This window comes from Astyanax mexicanus, chromosome 18, assembly GCF_023375975.1.
Source record: "Astyanax mexicanus isolate ESR-SI-001 chromosome 18, AstMex3_surface, whole genome shotgun sequence".
In the NCBI taxonomy this organism is placed as follows: Eukaryota; Metazoa; Chordata; class Actinopteri; order Characiformes; family Acestrorhamphidae; genus Astyanax; species Astyanax mexicanus.
The window spans coordinates 30,467,237-30,489,861 of NC_064425.1; the positions used below are offsets into that span (position 1 = coordinate 30,467,237).

Here is a 22,625-nt window from a genome sequence, read left to right on the forward strand (position 1 = left end):
AACATCTCTGAAATGTTTGAAAACATACTTCAGGAATGGAAACTTCCAAAGGAAAATCTGTGTGGAATTACCACAGATAATGCAACAAACATGATGAAAGCCTTTTCAGAGTTCCCTTGTGTCTGGCTCACTTGTTTCGGCCACAATTTAAATTTGGCCGTTAACAAAGTTTTGAAGATCCAAAGGGTGGAATCTGCTGTCAGAGCATGCAGACACTTGATTCAAGGTTTTTCTCGGAGTTGGAAGAAGAAAAGAGATTTCAAGAAAAAACAGGCAGATCTGGAACTCCCTGAGCATGCCCTAATTCATGATGTAATAACAAGATGGGGATCAACTTTTGAGATGATCTCCAGGTTCCTGGAGCAACAACAGGCTATCTGCGCAGTACTGGCAAATGAAAGGAGTAATTGGCATCTCATGCCAAAAGACAGTGACATAGCTGTACTTGAGAAGGTCAGCCAGCTTCTTCACCCCTTCTATGAGCTCACTGATGCTCTGGCCTCTGAGAAAAGGGTTACACTGTCCTCACTCTCACCAGTACTGGAGCACATCAGAAGTGAAATTCTCGCTGAGCAAGCTGAAGACAATGCACTCACCAAACAGATGAAGCAAGTAATAAGGGAAGACCTAGAAGTCAGATACACAGAGCGGCTAGAACGAGTGCTGAAAGTATCCTGCTTTGTTGATGCCCGGTTTAAGGGAAACTTCTCCAAAAACCTGGATGACACAGTTGAGGCCTGTGTTGAAGAAGCTGTAACCATTGCAACAGAAGTGTCTTCATGCCAAAAACAGCCTCAAGAGGAAAGGGAAGAAAATGAGGCAGGAGAGGGCAGCAGCAGCACTGCTACTGTTACTAAGAGAAAAGGGAAAGGTCTGTCTGCATTGCTACAAAAAATAAGTTCATCCAGGCAAAACAAGGCAACCTCAGGAAATCAAAACATCCATGAAAAGGTCATGTCTGAGGTCAAGATATACATGTCTCTTCCTACTATTGGCACTGATGCTGACCCTCTGGCTTGGTGGAAAATGCATGCTGAAGGAATGCCTTTTCTGGCAAATGTGGCAAGAAAATATCTTTGTATCCCTGCCACAAGCGTGCCTTCTGAAAGAATGTTCAGTACAAGTGGACATATTCTGTCACCTCAGCGCTCAAGATTGAGCCCTGAAAAACTTAACATGCTTACGTTTCTGCATCATAATCTGGCATAAATATTAAACACAAATGACTGCTGCACTAAAAGTCTGATCTCAGGAGAACTGTTCAAGAATTTTGCTGAACCTTTTTTTCACATTTATGTTTACAAAGAAGTATTTTTCTTTCTAAAGAGACATTGATTTTTATTTAAAGATTTAGGTTTCTCTAATTTTGCAGTATTTATATGAACAGGAGTACAGCTTATTTTTTTTAACGGAGACATTTTGTATATAACAGTTCCAGGTTTCTACAATAAATAGTTAATTGAACAAAAATCCTTTGTTGTAATTTCTTTAAGGATCAGTGTATCTTTTAATAATATATGTAACAAACTGTGATACCGAGATAACCGTGATACCACGGTATTTTCTGAGACGGTTATCATACCGTGAAAATCTCATACCGTTGCAACCCTAGTGTGCATAAAAAAATAGAGGACATATATTTTTCTGCTGTCAAATGTTATATTGTCATAAAAATGTGATCATCTATAGGTTATTAAACCATAATGCAACTGTAGACAACATTCACATGTGATTGTTCTGATCAGTATTTTCAGTACTAGAGTATAAAATGATCTAACATTATAGTGCAATTAATTTTATAACATGATAACACTGTGCCTATTTTGTAATAGAACTTTCTATAATCACCTTTGGTTGTTTTGATCTATAGTATATTCTTCGTATTTGAGTAGCGCCTTTCTTGTATGTTTTGTAAGTGAATTGATGGATAGTAGTTAAGTTATATAATATATATGTCTAATCAAAACTCATTGCTATATTTCAGCTAATTTGTGTTCTTTAAATAAATAAAAAAATATTCAAAATGTGGACCCTTTAATCCTGTGGGAGGTTTAATATATATAAAACGTATATAAAAGGTTTACACACCAAAGCAAATGACACTAATTTGTTTATCTCATCAATATGAGTGTTTATATCTGAAAAAGCACCACATATGATTTAAAAAGATACCAAAAAAATTACATACAGTAAAACTTAACAAGGAATTCTCATTTTAACGTATGTTATATCCTGTGAGCCAACCCTTATGAAATATATTGGAAAATATAGTGCAATATATTAAATAATAAATTTTCATATTTGGAAAAAAGTACATATATTGTTTAATATAGGGCAATATTTGCATGGACCATGTATGTCTATATATTGGTAAATATAAAAAAATATATTGCACAGTTACAGACCCAAGAAAAAAAATACATTCACATTTACATCATCCACAATTACTTGTTAAAGCGGTCAAATTCATGTTTGCATGTTAAAAATGTGAATGTAACAAAGATTGACAAGTAATTACATTTAGTTTTTTTTGCCCAGATGCTACAGACATTATACAGACATATCCCAAAATCTTACATTTGTCACAGACATTTGACGGGTATGAATGAATAAACTACTACTAACTACTAGAACTACATTTAGGTGTATTACACTTATAGAGTCATGTACAGTCATTATCATTCATTTTGTGTAAAAGGGCATAAGAATATTAGTATATATTATATTATTGTAACACGCAGACCAGGTAATGGGATGCAAATGCAGAGAAGCTTTAATGACAAAAAATCACGAGGCAAAAAATCAGAGTCGAAAAAACAGGCAAATAGTCAAAAATCCAGAAAACCAAAACACAGGATGAATAACGCTCAATAAAGTCACAGAGTGGCAATATCTCCCAGAGAAACAGAGCTAGAGTCCCAGTACATATACATTTACACAACTGCAATTAGCCAATATGCATCAGGTGAGTGAGGGCGGAGTCTCAGTAATCCGGAGAGGCTGATCTCAGGACAGTGGAACTGGCCAGTGGTGGCTAGGTGTGACAATTATATTATATTATATTGTATATTTTTATTTTTTTATATTACTAATAATGCATTCAATTTTTAAAAACAAATTTACCTGCAATCTAATAATTGCAATAAGAATATTATTACATTATATTATATTATATTGTATTTTTAATATATTACTAATAATGCATTGTTTTTTTTTATCAAATTTACCTGCAATCTAATAATTGCAATAAAAAAAACTTTTCTATGGTCAGTGTGAGTGAATCACCACATACAATAGTTCCTGTAAATGTGCTGTGTCTCAGTTGTAACCTGCTGAATATAAACTGAAGAACAAAGTGTAGTTCCAGATTTCTCCTGGATGCCCTCAGCCCTATATGTTCAGTTCCATCAGCAGCTCACCTGATTTACCAAATTTACCAATTTACTAAACCAGTGTGATGAGAACTAGAAATAACTCTATTAAACTCAGGAGGAGAGATTAGCAGATGTTCAAAGGAAAACAGGGCTGTTAAAGCAATGCTTTTGTTTGTAAAATTGCTGTTTGTATTTACCGTAATGTTAGTTTTACTAATAAACACTTACTTCACAGATAAGAAGCTTTTTCTTTACTGAAATTCCCACAGGTGCCTTAAACTTGTGCACAATACTGTTTAAATATAATGTTTAATTGGGAAGAGTTACAATAAGCCAATGAAATTCATTCGGTGGAATGGCCCATAGGTTTAAAAAAAATAAATAAAAAAGTAAAAGTGGGTCTGTTGACACTTTCGGTTTCAATTTTTCACAAGTGAAACTATCTAACCCTCATAATATCACAACAACTCTGACTGACTCCAGATTACTGTCGAGTCACTATGGACGATCCACTGGAAGCTCCTGAGGAACTGGTTCAGTGTAGCCACTGGTAAGAAAAGTGTTTTTGTTTGTGAAATATAATTATATCACCTTATTTTAAGCTGTATTTTGTGTTTTGTAGCAAGTTGACTGAGCGTGGCTGATTTAAATTGTTGGTTCCACCTTAAATGTGTCTCAAGAACGTGTTCTCGTTGCTATTTAAGGTGGAACGGAAAAGTTAGCGAGGCTGCGAAGCAGTCAATTTATCACTAACGTTAGAAAATGAGATTTAACACCTTAAAGAAGCATTCAGATAATGTGTAAGAGCATTCAGTCAGTTAAAATAAGCTGTGAAGTTGTGTTAGTATGATTTTTAGGTACAATTTTACTGATATGAAGTTTTTAGGAGGTTAAAGTGAAACTAAGACGGGCAGGAACCAGTTCAGGTAGACAGGTAACCCAGATTATGTTGTTTACTGAAGATAAAGCTGAGAGACTTTCAGTATCAGTCTATTTATATCAAGGTCCTCCTCTGTGTGACATCTGCACTGTAAGTCACATCAGATTAGTTCTTATACAGAATAGTTCTGGCTGTTGGTGTTTGTCTCTCCAGGACAAACAATAATAATATTCAGACAGTGGGTGTATCTCTTGCAGGAAATACAGTATACACACTGTAAAAAATGTATTTAGACACACAGCAAAATTGACAGTGTTAAATTAACTCTTTAAGATAACATATGGTCCCACTTATAGTGTTAAAACCCATTGTATAGTGTTAAAATAAATTAATTTACCACTGTATGGAGTCATATTAACTCTATATACTCCCATCAATTAAAAAAAAAAGTTAACTCATTTTGTTTAAGTTCGTTTAAATTTATTTTTCTATATTTTCTGAACTTCACTTGAAACTATGTACTGTGTTTTTTGCACAATAAGGTGCATTGGATTATAAGGCGCACTGTCAACTAATGTCTATTTTCGGCTCTATTTTCATACATAAGGCGAACTGAATTATAAAGCGCATTTTAAGAGGCACTATAAGAAACTTCTAATTCAACAGATCTTGCCACTGTGTGGTGGGGGGCTGGGTAGCTAACTAAGTTAAGTAAAGCTAAGCTAAGTAAACAAAACTTAAAAAAAAATGTTTGTAAAGTCAAATGAGTGCTGGATGTAAATCTACACAGATTTCTCTCCCGAAAACTGTTTATTTAGGTGAATAAAGCACCTCCATTTTTTACAGTAAGCTTAGATTCCCAAATTTCACCAGCACTAAGGCTGGAGCATTATGCTAGCGGGTAGCGCCCGACAGAATTGAATAGAGGTACCAGAGTATCTATAAAACATCATAAAATGTAAGCTATACCACAGAATCAGTTACTTTTATCCTATCTAAACTTTATTAAGAACAAGAGAGACCATCAAAAACTGCTAAAAAAAAAAAGCATTGCTTCTCCCATAACACAATAAATCTTGTATGGAGAACCTTATCCACCCTCTAAGCCAGGGGTGTCAAACTCATTTTGGCCGAGGGCCACATTGGCATATTGGCTGTCCTCCGAGGGCCAGATGTAACTTATAAATGTAATAAAATGTAACCAAATGTAATATATGTAAATGAATGTAATTACTCCTTAATGTTAAATAACTCTCAATATATTATTTATTCAATCAAATATTACAGTTGCATGGATAACAGCTAACAGCAGCCGTTTAGAGCATGAGTCACTGCTGGGATTACATTATAAACAGGTCAGTTAGCGCGCTGCTAACCTCAGGATGTTTATAACTACGGAGTTTAGTGGACACACCACGGCTGCAAGGTTAGACTGTTGAAGGCTACTGAAGACTATTAAAGGCTATTGGAGGTTATTGAAAGGGTTATTGAGGGCAGAAATCATTAAAGGCTGGTTAGATAAGTGATTCACGTGCTCCTCCTTTGCTGCGGTGAAACTGCGACTAGCGCTGTCACAGTGATGTTTATTAACGTCATTAAAACAGATTTTGTCAGCTATTGACTTATAAATATTTACACAGAACTTATATCTCTCCTAAAAAGCGTTCATTTTGGTCAGTAACACTCTTCGTAACACAAAAGGCATACCGGTCTTTCGCCTTGAAGCACAGCCGTCCGTCTGCATCAACTTGTCTTTTTCTGGACATTATGGGATAAACATTTATATGTCTCAATTCCACCCGCGAAGTTACACCTTCCCTCCGGCAGGGTTTCCACATCAATGACTACACTGCCGTGTAGTGGCAGTAAGCCGTAACTTTGCGGGTAATACAATCGACAAGCATTGTGGGAAATGTATTTTTTGGTCAAAGAACGCTTCTGACTTATTTATTATAGACACTAAGATCTTACAAGCTCTCGCGGGCCACATAAAAAGACGTGGCGGGCCACATTTGGCCCGCGGGCCTTGTGTTTGACACATGTGCTCTAAGCCAACATCAAAAGTGTGAATAAGGAAAACCACTACAGCTTAATCCCAGTTAATTTACGTACAAACACAAATATAAGACACACACCCACACAAAAATAACCCCAAAGAAAGAATAATGGTGACTGCAGTGCATGCTGAGACTGTAGCAGAATCAAAAATTGGATCTGTTAGAAGAGTTGAATTAAAAAAACAAAAACTCCCAGAGAGTTAAAAACATGTTTACACTGTGATTTTAACACTGTGGATTTTACTGTGTGGTAGTTAAAGTAATGCAATATTTTGAATGAGAACAAGGTAAAATCTAACTGCTTTACTGCTTTAATTAATTCAGTTATTGTAACTTAAATACCATAGAACTTTGGGAACACTTAACCTGATAAGATTAAACTAACTCAAAGATATTTATTTGAGATAATTAACACACTCAGACCTTTTGTATCAACTTGGGCATAGGAGTGATTTAGTTGAGTTGCACTGACAGCAGTGATTCATTTCAGTAAAAATATTAGTGTAACCTTTAGGGTGTGTGTTATATTTGTGTAGTGCAGTATTAATGAGTATAACTCAATTTCTATTGGCTCCTGTGCCCATTTATTTGAATACTTGGCATCACACCCACCTTCACTCACTGAGCAGCTATTCCCCAAGGCTATATCCCACAGGTCAGTGCAGCAGTAGCTAGTCAAGAGACAAAAATAGCTTTTATCTTGGTTGGGTATGCCATACAAATGTGTGGTGGATGGATATGAATAGTGTAAATTATGTCATTTTAGCCTTGGGAAGTTTGGTAGCACCAGTAACAAATAGGGTAGGACAAAATATTGTTATAGCGATTTATCATATTGTTTTTGTTTGTAATACATTATTATAGGTGCTGTTTGCTTATTTAGGAGTATTTTATCCTCTTTGCTAACACAGATACCATAAAGTATCACAAAAAATCCCACTTCTAATAACAAGATATAACAAGATATTATTTGGCTAATAAATATAACTCAGGGAGCTCTTCACAAACATACAAACACAGTATGGTGAGCTGCAGCTTCAGCCTTGCATAACTCAAGTAAAGACTGTTAGATTTGAACCTGATTTTTCTTTTACATCACTGTAAGGGGAAGACTAAAATTAGAATGAATTTCAATAGCAGTTCAGTGTTCAGGCTGACAGAACAGAGTGTTCGTTCCGATATGATTACAGTGACTTTGTATTTTAAGATGCTCCTTTAATGCTTTATATCAAGTAAAAATGAACTTTTTACACTGTTTGAACCTAAAAACTAATCAGTTCAGACAGGAATAATGTTTCTAGTAGCTTCAAATGAGCTCTAATTTCATTAACAAGTTCATACACATAATATACACTGCCTGGCCAAAAAAAAGTTGCAACCTGGATTTTACTTTAAGTAAATAATGTGGGGTTGATGCTGCAGTTGGTCTGCAGGTTTAGGTTCAGTAACAGTATGTGCTGAAAGAATGAGGTCAGCTGACTACCTGAATATACTGAATATTGACCAGGTTATTCCATCAATGGATTTTTTCTTCCTTGATAGCACAAGAATATTCCAAGATGACAATGTCAGGATTCATGGAGCTGGAATTGTGAAAGAGTGATTCATGGAGCATGAGATCATCACTTTTTTACAGTCCAGATCTTAACCTCATGAAGAATCTTTGGGATGTGCTGAAGAAGGCTTTGTGCAGCGGTCAGATATATCAATATATATCAATATATCAATTAAAGAGCTTGGTGAAAAATTAATGCAACACTGGATTAAAATAAACCTTGTTACAGAAGCTTATTGAAACAATGCCACGTTAAATGCAAAAAAAACTAAAATTGCTCCAACAAAATATTAGAGTGTGTGACATTTTTTTTGGTGGCAATGCTTTTGGCCAGGCAGTGTATATGTACAGCATAAATGCTGAAAATATTGCAGGCAGATCAGGACTGCAGGCCAGTTAGGTGCTTGAAGCAGCTTTTTTCATTAAACAAACAGGAAATAGACCCCAGCTTTTTTACATGTAAAAATGGAAATCTATAGTAGTTACAATGAGTTGTAATGTAAAAAAAAAACATCTACAAAGAACTAGCAACCCAGACTTGAGTAAAAGTACAAATGTTCTTTCTAAAAAGTGACTTGAGTAGTTGAAGTGTTCTTTAAGCACTACTAAATTATTCAGATTTTTTGTACTTAAGTATTGCAAGAAGTTTATTGTAAAATGTACTATTTAACTACTGGAAGTAAAAGTATAGTATTGTGTTATGTAGTTATTACAGAAAAGCAGCAAGGTCTTCTTATAAGATCAGCTTGATCTCTTGATTCACTCAATGATGAGGAGCTTCATTAAACCCGATGACAGTGCAGAGCATCTTCCACTTTGGCTTTAGTGATAATGTGGGTTTGGAAAGATTTGTATAATTGTTATGATGCAACACATAAAAATTGTATCAGAGTACAAGTAGTTCCACTTCATTACTATACATCTCTGCCCATAACACTGTGTTTCTTCATGTTATTATGAAAAGCATACCCTAACATATAAACACACTGTAATGCATACACTCCTCGATTGTTTATTAAAAAACAAAATTCATGCTGCTGCTTCCTTGCCAACCAGTACCAGTGTCGATCAGTTGGCAAGGCAGCAGCAGCATGAATTTAGCCAATGAAAAATGGAGGCGTGTATGCATTACTGCACAGACTGCTCACATTATTTCAGTGTTCCAGTGGTACACGCCCTAGCTCTCGGCCATTTCATCTGCAATTAAGTAACTTTGGCTCCACACCCTGTGGTGTGTGTGCAGTAAGTATGAACCCGTCTGAATGCTTGTCAGCATTTCTCTGCCAATCCAAGTTTAGTATGTTTGCAAAGGACATAGTCCCTGTTTCACTGAGTTTAATCCGTGATTGTGTTTCTTTTTTTTTAATAATTTTATTTCAAATTTTTCCCATTTTCTCCCAAATTTACATGGCCAATTATGCAACCCACTCATTAGGACTCCCCCTATCACTAGTGATACCCCAACACACCAGGAGGATGAAGACTAACACATGCTTCCTCCGATACATGTGAAGTCAGCCACCGCTTCTTTTCGAGCTGCTGCTGATGCAGCATTGCCGAGCAGCATCACAGTGCGCTTGGAGTAAAGCACAGTGGCTCGGTTCCAGTACATCAGCTCACAGATGCCCTGTGCTGTGGCCATCACCCTAGGAGTGATGTGGGGAGAGAACAACATCTACCCACCCATAGGGAGCAGGGCCAATTGTGCTCCCTCTGAGCGCCAGCAGCTTGGGGTTCGAACCTGCGACTTCCCGCTTATAGTGGCAGCGCTTTAGACCTTTGGATTGATTGTGCCCCCATGATTGTGTTTCTTTTTTAGCTTGTAAGCAAGTACTGCTTATTTATTATTTTATGTTTATTGTTTATTTTAATGTTACCCCACAGTAATAAAGAGGTGGCCAAGGTGAACCTTCCTGTACATGAAGCTCATTGCCAGCGGTTCCTCTGCCTGTGTTCTGACTGTGATGAGTTGGTGCCTAAGGATCAGCTTGAAGAGCATCGGGTGGAACAACACACAGTGGTAACACACATTAACCCATTGAACTCTAGACTCATTGTTCAATAACTACTATCATTTATTTTACCTACTATGAAATACACTCATTTGACCGATGGTTTTGAACTGGTAACATTTTACAGCATCCACATAATGTAAAGGATCTGTGTCAAACACAAACAACAGTTGTTGTTTTATTCTATAAACTATAGACAACATTTCTCCCAAATTCCAAATAAAAAATAGTCATTTAAAGCATTTAAGTGCAAAAAAATGAGAAATGTCTGAAATAACAAAAAAGATGCAGAGCTTTCTGATGAATAAGAAGAGAGGAAGAGAGGCAGAAGAAAGGGAGAGAAAAAGGAAGATGGCACGAGTGGAAAAAGAGAAAGACTTCACAAGAGAGAGAGAGAAAGAAAAACTGTGGGAGTGACAAAGAAAGAGAGAGAGGCAGAGGGATAAAGGGAGAGAGAGGCAAAGATGGCATGAGTGAGAAAGTGAGAGAGAGGAAGACTGCGCAAGTGAGAAATAGGGAGAGAGAGGAATACAGCATGAGGGAGAAAAAGAGGAAGATGGTACAAGTCAGAGAGAGAGTGAGTGGATGAGAGACAGAGCGAGCATGAGAGAGAGAGAGAAAAGATGGCATGAGTGAGAAAGTGAGAGAGAGGAAGACTGTGCAAGTGAGAAATAGGAAGAGAGAGAGAGGAAGACAGCAAGAGGGAGAAAAAGAGGAAGATGGTGCAAGTCAGAGAGAGAGTGGATGAGAGACAGAGCGAGCATGAGAGAGAGAGAGAGAAAAGATGGCACGAGTGAGAAAGTGAGAGAGAGGAAGACAAGTGAGAAATAGGAAGAGAGAGAAAGAGAGGAAGACAGCACGAGGGAGAAAAAGAGGAAGATGGTGCAAGTCAGAGACAGAGTGAGTGATTAAGAGACAGAGCGAGCACAAGCGAGAGAGAGTAAAGATGGCATGAGTGAGAAAGTGAGAGAGTGGAAGACTGTGCAAGTGAGAAATAGGAAGAGAGAGAGAGGAAGACAGCAAGAGGGAGAAAAAGAGGAAGATGGTGCAAGTCAGAGAGAGAGTGAGTGGATGAGAGACAGAGCGAGCATGAGAGAGAGAGAGAGAGAGAGAGAGAAAAGATGGCACGAGTGAGAAAGTGAGAGAGAGGAAGACTGCGCAAGTGAGAAATAGGAAGAGAGAGAAAGAGAGGAAGACAGCACGAGGGAGAAAAAGAGGAAGATGGTGCAAGTCAGAGAGAGAGTGAGTGATTAAGAGACAGAGCGAGCACAAGCGAGAGAGAGTAAAGATGGCACGAGTGAGAAAGTGAGAGAGAGGAAGACTGTGCAAGTGATAAATAGGGAGAGAGTGAAAGGAAGACAGCACGAGGGAGAAAAAGAGGAAGATGATGCAAGTCAGAGAGAGAGTGAGTGATTAAGAGACAGAGCGAGCACGAGAGACAGAGAGAAAGAGAGTAAAGATGGCATGAGCGAGAAAGTGAGAGAGAGGAAGACTGTGCAAGTGAGAAATAGGGAGAGAGAGAAAGAGTTAGAGGAAGACGAGGGAGAAAAAGAGGAAGATGGTGCAAGTCAGAGAGAGAGTGTGTGGTTGAGAGACAGAGCGAGCACGAGAGAGAGAGAGAGAGAGAGGAAAGATGGCATGAGTGAGAAAGTGAGAGAGAGGAAGACTGCGCAAGTGATAAATAGGGAGAGAGTGAGAGGAAGACAGCAAGAGGGAGAAAAAGAGGAAGATGATGCAAGTCAGAGAGCGAGTGGGTGGTTGAGAGACAGAGCGAGCACGAGAAAGAGAGAGAGAGAGAGGAAGAAAGAGAGGAAGACTGCGTGATTGAGAAAGAGAGAGAGGAAGACTGCGCGAGAGAGAAAGAGAGAGAGGAAGACTTCGCGAGTGAAGAGAGAGAGAAAAGGAAAGATTATGTGAATGAGAGTGAGGGAGAGAAAGAGAAGAAGACTGCCTTTACCATCACCTTTACCTTCTGCTTCCTCAGCAAGACAGTTGCCACCTTTCAGGTGTGTTTGGGGGTCATTATCATGTTAGAAAACTGCTGTGTTTCCCAGTTTCTGAAGGGAGGGGTCATGCTCTGCTACAGAATGGCACACTATATGTTGGAATGTACCTCCCCAGTGCTGGCAGCACACACATAGCCCCAGACCATGACTCTACCACCACCATGCTTTACTGTAAGCAAGGGAGAGTTTTCTTGGTACAGTACTCTTCACCAGGGGGCTGCCACATATCACACACCATCTGAGCCAAACAAGTTTATCTTGGTCTCGTGTTATATCTTCAGTGTTGTCCCCAGAAAGAATATATAAAAGAGTAACCTACTGTAAGTTATGTACAAGCTGTATAAAACAGTAATTAAATAACTGTATTAATTTTTACAGGTGAGATGTAAAATGTGTGATAAGAAGATGCAGAGGTACAAGCTGCCAAACCATGAGGTAAATACCTTCTTTTTTCCCCAAATAAGAGAGTGCAATAGAATAAGATATTAGTGATCTTACCCATAACTTACAGCTCTGAAGAAAATTATGAGTTTTTTTCTCTGATTTTGCTACTTATAGGTATACGTTTGAGTAAAATGTACATTGTTGTTTTATTTTATAAACAACGGACAACATTTCTCCCAAATTCCAAATAAAAAAAAATATTTAGAGTGTTTATTTGCAGAAAATGAGAAATGTCTGAAATAACCAAAAGATGCAGAGCTGTCAGACCCCAAATAATGCAAAGAAAACAAGTTCATATTCATAAGGTTTCAAGAGTTCAGAAATCAATATTTGGTGGAATAACCCTGGTTTTTAATCAGTTTTCATGCATCTTTGCATGTTCTCCTCCACCAGTTTTACACTCTGATTTTGGATAACTTTATGTCACGCCTGGAGCAAAAAATTCAAGCAGTTCAGCTTGGTTTGATGGCTTGTGATCATCCATCTTCCTCTTGATTTTATTCCAGAGTTTTTCAATTCATTTTTAAGCCGTCTCTTATTTTTTCCAGAGCTGTATAGTACTGTGTGTATAAGAAGTGCGTTTTGTTGCAATTCATTACAGTAACAATAGTCACATTACCCATTCTTAGCTCTCTATGCCTCTATCTCTCTCTCTCTCTCTCTCTCTCTCTCCCCCTTTAGACAAATGAGTGCAGAGAGAGGCCTCAGGTCTGTGAGTTCTGTGAGCTGGATCTGCCTCTGAGCGCTCTGGAGGAGCACGTTATGACCTGTGGAAGTCGGACAGAACGCTGTCCAGACTGTAAGCAGTTCGTCACCCTGAAAGACCAGAAAAAACATGCCCAGATCTGTCCCTCTGCGCTCTCTGAGGACGACAGCCACAGTGGTCTGTATCTTAATGTAAATCTGTATTCATTTGTGTGGTGTGTTGTCAGGGTTAGGGAACAACCTACTGGTCCTGATTATGGTTAAATATGTCAAGCCTACCTACCTAACTACCAGTTATTTTCTTTTTATATTATTATTAGTCTATTCACTGTTAACTGCACTACAAATCCCAGTAAAGCACAGCAACAGTGTGCACTTCTATCCCCCTTCCCCCTAACTACAATATGACAGCAAAGCACTGTAAGCATGGGTAAGAATGGGTAAGAAGGCATCAGTCACTTTCTCTCATCCTGGAAATACCCAAGCTTGGCCTACATGGCATCTACAGTATATGCCTGATGGTCCGGTTAATGATTATGAATATGTTAAATAAGTGTATCTACCTATACACCTATCATCCACCTACGTAGCCACCCACCCACTTACCTACCTATGTACTTACCTGCTGACTGACCAACTTAGCTATTTACTAATCAACTGATCTAACTAGCTACTCACCCACCCAATTACCACATTTTTGAATCATGAGGCTGGAGCAGTATTAGCATTAGCCGCTAACCGTGCTAAGCTCTAGCTCTTTCGACGTTCAGAGGGGAGTATATCGAACTGTAGTCTGCGTGTTTACTAATATCGCCCTGGCTTACTGAAACACTCAGGGTTCCTCAGTGTAGCACTGTCAGGTGGCATTTTCTAGGGCAAACCACGGCTAGTGCTAGTGGTCAGCCTCTAATGCTAATGCTGCTGTACCCAGCTTTAGTGGAAATCTGAAATCTGAAAATCTAAGCTTACTGTAAATAAACGGAAGCAATTTACTCACCCAAATAAACAGTTTTCAGGAGGGAAAACTGTGTCGATTTACATCCAGTTCTCATTTGACAAGAAAATGTTTGTTTTTTTCAGAATTACAGTTTTGTTTACTTTGCTTAGCCTTACTTACCCTAGGTACCCCCCCCCCCACACACACACACCACCACCCAGTGGCAAGCCCTTATGTATTAAAATAGAGCAGAAAATAGATGTTCATTAATAGTGTGCCTTATAATTCGATGAGCCTTATAGTGCAAAAAAAACAGTACCTACTTACCTATCAGCGCAGCTACTTGCCGACCAACCATCCTGCCTACCTTCCTACCAAAAAACAGTCTATCTGTATCTACCCATCCATCCATCTTCCCACATATCTAAATGCTTACCTACCTAACCACATAAACTCTTACCAAACCATCCACCCACCTACCTAGCTATTTACAGACTGAGCATCCTGTTTACCTTCCTACCAAACAAACTAGCTACCCATCCATCTACTAATCTTCCTACCTATCTTTATTCTTACCTACCTGCCCACCTACACACCTACCCAACCATCCACCCACCTACCTACCTAACTACTTACCAGCCAATAAAATAACCATCCTGCCTACCTTCCCACCAAACAATCTACCTAAACATCCACAATTCTCCTGCCATTTCTCCATACCATTCTATATTGTATAAACCTTCAGTTAAATGAATTGCCATATCTTTTTTAGAATGAAAAGTTATCGTTTTGCCCTAAGTGCATTAATCTTCCCATTGACTCTGTGTTAGCAGCAGTTTAAACAGATGTGATGGGGCTTCATGTGTCTCAGAAGAAGCAAACGCCAACCTCCACACTTCCAGCCTGGTAGCATTGTGTATCTAGGATACTAGATTTAACTGGACATTACTAAATATTATAGAAAAACAAACTGGAGAAAAACTGAAACAAATGAAAGGATGTTTACATTGTGACCAGTCAAATCACCCAAGCCTTGTCAAGGATCATGCAAATATCCAGTATCATTTTGAGACTGTGAGCATACTGTCATCAACTAATGGCAATTTCCAAGTCCTAATCACTGCTTGGCTGCCTTGATTAATGGCCTATCCCATCATGGCTTGTCTAGGGACATTAATTAGACTGCACTGGTAACAGCGTTATGAATACATGCATCATGTTTGTTTGTTTGGTCGGATATTATGACTGTGTTTCCTTTTATCAGAGGAGGAATCCACTTATGGAGCTATGAAGCCTGCGCCAATTAATAATTTGCAGGATGATCAGAAGGTAAGGTTATGAATATGCACTCATTATTAAAGAAGTAGTTGCAAAAAATTGTTGCACCATCAAAGAAGTGTCAGTTTGCAATGCTATTAGGAAGTAAAGGTTACCAGGAACAATAATTTTAAAATATTTAGATTGGTATGGGCAACTCCTGGTCATATACAACTCAGGAAAAAAATAAGAGACGCCTTAAATATGATGAGTTTCTTTGACTTTACTAAATTGAAAACATGATCACAAGCCATCAAAACAAGCTGAACTGCTTGAATTTTTTGCACCTGGAGTGGCATAAAGTTATCCAAATGCAGTGTGAAAAACTGGTGGAGGAGAACATGCCAAGATGCATGAAAACTGTGATTAAAAACCAGGGTTATTCCACCAAACATTGATATCTGAACTTTTGAATATGAACTTGTATTCCTTGCATTATTTGAGGTCTTAAAGCTCTGTATCTTTTTTTTGTTATTTCAGAAATTTCTCATTTTCTGCATATAAATGCTCTAAAAGACAATATTTTTATTTGGAATTTGGAAGAAATGTTGTCCGTAGTTTATAGAATAAAACAACAATGTGCATTTTACTCAAACATATACCTATAAATAGCAAAATCAGAGAAACTGATTCAGAAACTGAAGTGGTCTCAATTTTTTCCAGAGATGTATATATTGAGACACTGGTGTTCCGTATTAATGTATTTCATTCAGTTTAAATAGTCTTACACAGTTCCTGCAGATTCTGCAGTAGGGACTGTTGACAGTATAGATATGTTATGGACATATTTTTAGCCATATCTGTGATAAAGGTAAAATGAATAATTTATTGCTTTCTCACAACACAGCTTAAGAATCCGTACTTCACGGCTGACTCTGGGTCTGACTCTGAGAATGAAGAAAATAAAGAACCTCCAGACTTCACTTTCTCATCTCACTACATGAGTAAGGGGGGTGGTGCTGCTGGATTTGTAGACTTGGACCAGATCCGTACCTGTCCCAACTGTCACCTGGCACTTCCACTACAGACACTGCAATGGCACGAGGTACAAATCAGCAGTTTAGTATTAATGTACAGAAGTGTAATGACAAGATATTTGCCATTCTAATGAGTTGGTTGGGTTGTTGGTACAAAATCTACCAATGATGGTTATATAGTAGCAAACATTAGATATAGATATAATTAACTGAGCCCTTCCAATGAATAACCATATGTAAAATCTCCTTTTTGGGAGAGATCAGTTATTTTCTTTACTATTTTTTATTTTTGTTTTACAATATAACTACAGCTATAAGTGCCATCATGAATGAAGCATGTTTTTTTCATGTAAAACAGTTTGTCCAAATAAGAAAAAGAAAAAATAACTACAAAAAAATAAAAAAAAAGAAGAAATCATAGATATATAGTTGTTTGTTGGAAAGACATTCTGAATGATTCACTCCTATTGACTAAATATTTTGCACCGTCACAAAATAGTATACTATGCAATTCAATTCAATTTGTAATAAAACAGCATTTATATTTATTCTAGGACTGTCAATTTTAAAGGGTTAACGCACATGATTCATTTGGAGTAAGTAATGAGTCAATATTTTTTAAGGCCAATTAATTACAACATCAAGTTTTCTCCCAACTTCCATCGTAATATGCCCCACCCAACTCGCAATTGTTTTCTCTGGCTAAATGACTGAAAATCTCCAAAATGAAAAAATCTCCACATTTTAAAGTGTTTTAAATTACCAAAAAATAGGTTTTCATATGGATTGAGGGCAAAATGCGACCGAAAATGTAAGTTTTTAAAAATCCAGATTCATGTTCATGGGTCCTCAGACTAACATTTGATAAGGTAATAAATATGTTTTCAAACATCCACTCTTCTTCTTTTCAGGAAAAATGCAAGATTTTTGAAAGCTTGAAACTGATCGACTGAGACAGAGAACACAATGTAAGTCCCCTTATCATACATGCTAATTTTATTTAATACTTTTTCATATTGTCTCTCTAACCAGGATTAATAATGCTTTTAGTATTCTTTTTACAGTACAAACCCCTTTAACATCACTGGACAGTGACCTCATCATTAGTAATGGAGCTGGTTTGGGCAAAAAAGGGGATTTAATGCACTCCACACCAACCAATATCTGCACTCTGCAATTAACAGCAACTATCAAACGGAGAAGAAGGAAGAAAGAGGAGAAGAAGTCTTTTCTATGGGTCTATTCATCATAAAAATTTTACACATAAAAAAAACAGCTGTCCGATTTACCATGTGTTAAAAATTAAGGCAACAAAATGTATACTCTAACTTTATATCTACTTTAAGAAATATTTTTATTAGATTTTTATATGATTATTATGAATTAAATAGTAAACTAGTGATTATGTGAAAGAAATTTAAAAAGTGCATTTTAAAAAGTGCAATATACATTGGCATACCAAAAGTCATGGGCCAGAAAGTAGTATCATGTCCCAAGAAGCTAAAGAATTCTGCACTGATCTGTGGGATGTGTGTGTAAGTTATCCAGCATTGAAAATGAATGTTGTTTTTGCTAAAGCTCAACCTCACAAGTTAACACCTCACAACTTGCACAGGTGCGGGCTTTCCCAAGATGTCCCCTAAGGTAACACTTAATCATGAATTTACACATTGCTATCCCATGACTTTTGGAATGTATAAAAAACAATGAAAGTAAAAAAATGACACAAATGCCAAATGTATATATTATGTACTTTTAAATATTAGGTACTTTTTTTATTATTATCATTGTTATAACAAATTCTTAAATGATTGAATGTAATAGTAAGTTAGTATGAATTAAAAATGTCAATGAATGTCAAATATGTTAAAATGATGACTTTTTAACATGCATTACATGTTTTCTTTTTAAGTCACTTTTAAATGCAAAAGTTATCTAATAAATTGGAGAATAAAATGATGGTAATGTGTGTGTAGTGTTGTTTTTCTCTACTAGACATCTTGTATTGATACCATTGAGAGCAGGTGAGTACAGTCGCTGCATTGTGTCTAGCCAATCAGGAAAGAGTAGGCTGTTACATCACACACATATGAGCATCACACACAGACCAGACAACTTTTAAACGAGGAAGAGAAGCAAAAAAAACAGCAGAATCTTGCTTTCTGGAGCTATATAGTACAATAAGATTACTTAAAAATGTTAAAATCTTGGATTATAATTACCTATGTTAAGATTGTTCTGTTGCTTCAATCATTACATTACATTACATTACATTTGGCAGACGCTTTTGTCCAAAGCGACTTACAATATTGAAGTGCAAATAATAGAAGAGGTTAAGTACAAAAATAATAGAAGTTAAAAATAAAGCATCTATAGATAGGGCCTTAAGGAGGTCAGAGGGAAATAATGGGATAGAGGAGTAGAGAAGAGGAAGAAGGAGATGAGGTTAGAATTAGTTAGTTTGTTAGAGGTGTTAGGAGAGTAAGTGCTCTTTGAAGAGCTCTATCTTCAGGAGTTTCTTAAAGGTAGCGAGAGATTCTCCTGATCTGGTAGTGGAAGGTAGTTTGTTCCACCATTGGGGAACTCTGTATGAGAACAGTCTGGATTGCTTTGTGTGAGTGTTTGGCAAAGCGAGGCGACGTTCATTGGAGGAGCGCAGCGGCCGGGAAGTAGCGTAAGCCTTCAGGAGCGAGTGCAGGTAGGAAGGAGCCTGTTCTGTCATCACCTTGTAGGCGATTGTAAGCACTTTGAATTTGATGCGAGCAGCAACTGGTAGCCAGTGGAGCTCAATGAGCAGCGGAGTGACATGTGCCCGTTTTGGTTGGTTGAAGACCAAACGTGCTGCTGCGTTCTGAATCATCTGGAGTGGTTTTACTACACAGGCCGGGAGGCCAGTTAGTACAGCATTGCAGTAGTCGAGGCGTGAGATTACCACAGCTTGTACCAGGAGTTGGGTGGCCTGTTGCGTCAGAAACGGTCGAATTTTTCCGATGTTGTAAAGCGCAAAGCGGCAGGATCGAGCAACTGAGGCCACATGGTGCGTGAAGAGAAGCTGGTCATCAACCATGACACCCAGGTTCCTAGCAACCTTTGTCGGTGAGAGAGAGAGAGAGTCGATGGTTATGGCAAAGTTGTGTTGAATAGAAGGTTTTGCTGGTATGACCAGAAGTTCAGTCTTTGAGAGGTTTAGTTGGAGGTGATGTTCCTTCATCCATGCGGATATGTCTGAGAGGCACTGTGATATTCGTGCAGAGATTGAGTGATCATCTGGTGAGAACGACAGGTATAGCTGAGTGTCGTCAGCAAAGCAGTGGTAGGAAAAACCATGTGAGCGGATAACCCGACCTAGAAAGGTGGTGTATATTGAGAAGAGAAGAGGTCCCAGTACCGAACCCTGGGGAACCCCAGTGGGTAACGAGTGGGCTGGGGACAGCTGTCCTTGCCATGACACCCTGAACGAGCGCCCAGTGAGGTACGATCTGAACCATGACAGCACATTGTCTGCGATCCCCATGTTTGAGAGTATAGTTAGGAGGAAGTCATGGTTGACTGTGTCAAATGCGGCCGAGAGGTCCAGCAGAATGAGCACTGAGGACTGTCCTGCAGCTCTAGCAGTTTTTAACGCTTCTGTCACAGACAACAGAGCCGTCTCAGTAGAGTGCCCTTTCTTGAAACCAGATTGGTTCTGGTCCAGGAGGTCATTTTGGGTGAGGAAGCCAGAGACCTGATTGAGAGCTGCTCTTTCTAATGTTTTAGAAAGAAAAGGCAGTAGTGAGACCGGTCTGTAGTTATCAACCTGGGCGGGGTTGAGAGAAGGCTTTTTAAGCAGTGGTGTGACCTGTGCTTGTTTAAAAGCAGTCGGGAACACACCAGATGTTAAAGAGGCATTGATCGTGTGAGTAATAGCCGGAATGATTGCAGGTGCAATGGTTTGCAGAAGGTCTGAAGGAATCGGGTCAAGTGGACACGTAGTAGGACGGCTACGCGTTAGGAGAGCCAGTGTCTCGTTCTCAGTGAGAGGAGCGAACAAGGAGAAAGCGACGCCTTCGGTAGAGGGATACCGGGCAGCAGAGCATGATGTAGGATTGCTACATGTCGCATCAGTAAACTGTCTGCTGATAGCTGCCACTTTCCCAGTAAAGAATGAGGCAAGAGCTTCAGCCGTAAGGCAGGTAGCCGGAGGAGGAGGTGGAGGGTTGAGTGGTGTTTTGAATGTAGCAAATAGTTTCCGGGAGTCTGTGAGGGAGCTGATTTTTTTTGTGAAAGAATTCAGCTTTAGCAGCAGTGAGGCTGGCTGAAAAAGAAGCCAGGAGCAGTTGGTAGTTTTTTAGGTCTGTCTGGTTTTGCTTTTTTTGCCATTTTCTTTCAGCAGCTCTGAGTTTGGAGCGTAGTTCCCTGAGCGTGTCATTTTTGAGCCATGGCTGCGGTTTGCTTGGTTTAATGGCTCGAGATGTTTGAGGACAGAGGTCGTCCAAACAGGAGCTTAGTGTGGAGCAGAGAGTATCAGTGGCATCATTAACATTGAGTGATGAAAATGAGCCTAATGGAGGCATATTGTCAGTCACCAGCGAGGAGTACTGGTCTGCTGGGAGATCTCGAAGATTTCGGCGGAACGAGACCATAGTAGGAGTAGCTGTGGGTTTTTTCGAAATGCGAACGTTGAGTTGCATGAAGAAGTGGTCTGAGAGGTGCAGAGGAGTGACCGTTAAAGAGTCGGTGTCACAGTTACGAGTGAAGATCAGGTCTAGATGTTTGCCAGCTTTATGTGTTGGGGGGCTGGGGACCTGCTCCAGATCGAAAGACTGCATGAGGGATGAGAAGTCTGTGAAGCTGTTACTGTCATGATGGATGTTCATATCCCCTAGAATGAGCATGGGGCAATCTTGCTCGGGGATAGAAGACAGTAGCATGTCAAGTTCAAATCTGAAGTGAGTATAAACAGAAATAGACGAGTGGCTCAAAAATAGCGAACATGCTAGACAAGGGACAAGATGATTAACAGTAAGGGCATTTGAGGAATTATACCTAATCATTCATGCTCATTGGGTCTATAGAATGTAATAATGTTAATTCATTAGTAAATGTATTGATAACTGGAAGAGTGAGGTGACCTTGGTCATATAGTATAACTGTATATATATTATAACTGAATATACAGCTCTGGAAATAATTAAGAGAGCACTTCAGTTTCTGAATCAGTTTCTCTGATTTTGCAATTTATAGGTATATGTTTGAGTAAAATGAACATTGTTGTTTTATTCTATAAACTACAGACAACATTTCTCCCAAATTCCATATAAAAATATTGTCATTTAGAGCATTTATTTGCAGAAAATATATAATGGCTCAAATAACAAAAAAGGATACAGAGCTTTTTAGACCTCAAATAATGCAAAGAAAACAAGTTCATATTCATAAAGTTTTAAGAGTCCAGAAATCAATATTTAGTGGAATAACCCTGGTAATCCAGTACCTGGCCTATAGACCTGTTCGCAAATTTGGTGTTGGGGGAATTTCTCACTTGAACTGAGTTAGTGGGTTCCTAGACATGAAAAATCCCAGAGGTGCTCGTCCGCCATAGTGCCACGAATTCCGTAATGGTCAAATCAAATATGGCTGCCATCGGCTATGATGAAAATCCAACTTTGTTGTTTTTGAATGTATATACACATATAATACCTCCATTTATACTAATTATGGTGTGAGTAATTCATTTCTGATATTGTTATGACCATATTGGGTGATCTTGACAGTAAAAGGTCATGGTCAAGGTCGTTTTTCTATTCTGAAGACCTTCCCCATTATAAGGAATCAAAACCAGATACAATAAGTCTAATAAATCTGACATTTAATATTCTTTTCAATTTTAAACATCCCTTTAGAACTTATATTTTAACTGATTGTTAGTACAATGATATAAAATAAAACAATTGGGTGTAAATAAAACTATGTAGCAATAAAAGTGATACAAATTACATCATACCAAATGAACTAAAAGTGCACCATGTAGTGTGATTTCTCTCAAAGTGTACTGTATGCGTGCATGCATGTTAGTGGGATGGGTTTTTACAGAATGATTTTCCATATTTCCATGGCAGAATACGGTGCATGAAGCTCCAGCAGAATGACAGCCACATCGACCATTGTTACACTTGCCTGCACACTTACATACTGAGAGCAGACTTGGTGCTAAAGGCTTCAGATATTTTGATGGCAGGAATGTGCCAAAGTGCTCATTCCATCCATGGTACGTTGACTCTAGTCTTGCTTTGGTGTCCTTGGCTGCTGTAAGCAAGTTGCATGTCGTATGAACCAGAAAAGCCCCTCGTTGGATGTGGCCTCTGATCACACTACTTGTGAG

General features: G+C 38.4%; 1 protein-coding gene across 2 annotated transcripts; it reads left to right on the plus strand.

The window, feature by feature from the left end:
- Positions 1-3,821: 3,821 nt before the first annotated feature.
- On the plus strand, positions 3,822-18,221 carry xaf1 (XIAP associated factor 1). 2 transcript variants are annotated; one of them, XM_007229247.4, is made up of 8 exons: positions 3,822-3,924; positions 9,751-9,886; positions 12,263-12,319; positions 13,010-13,211; positions 15,235-15,299; positions 16,135-16,332; positions 17,176-17,232; positions 17,315-18,221. In XM_007229247.4, exons 1-7 carry the CDS (start codon positions 3,875-3,877, stop codon positions 17,215-17,217), a joined length of 750 nt encoding a protein of 249 aa, XP_007229309.3. In that variant the 5' UTR covers positions 3,822-3,874; the 3' UTR covers positions 17,218-17,232; positions 17,315-18,221. The 2 variants fall into 2 exon arrangements, with proteins under 2 accessions (XP_007229309.3, XP_007229308.3); XM_007229246.4 differs by having other exon boundaries at positions 17,329-18,221.
- The last annotated feature ends 4,404 nt before the right edge of the window (positions 18,222-22,625 follow it).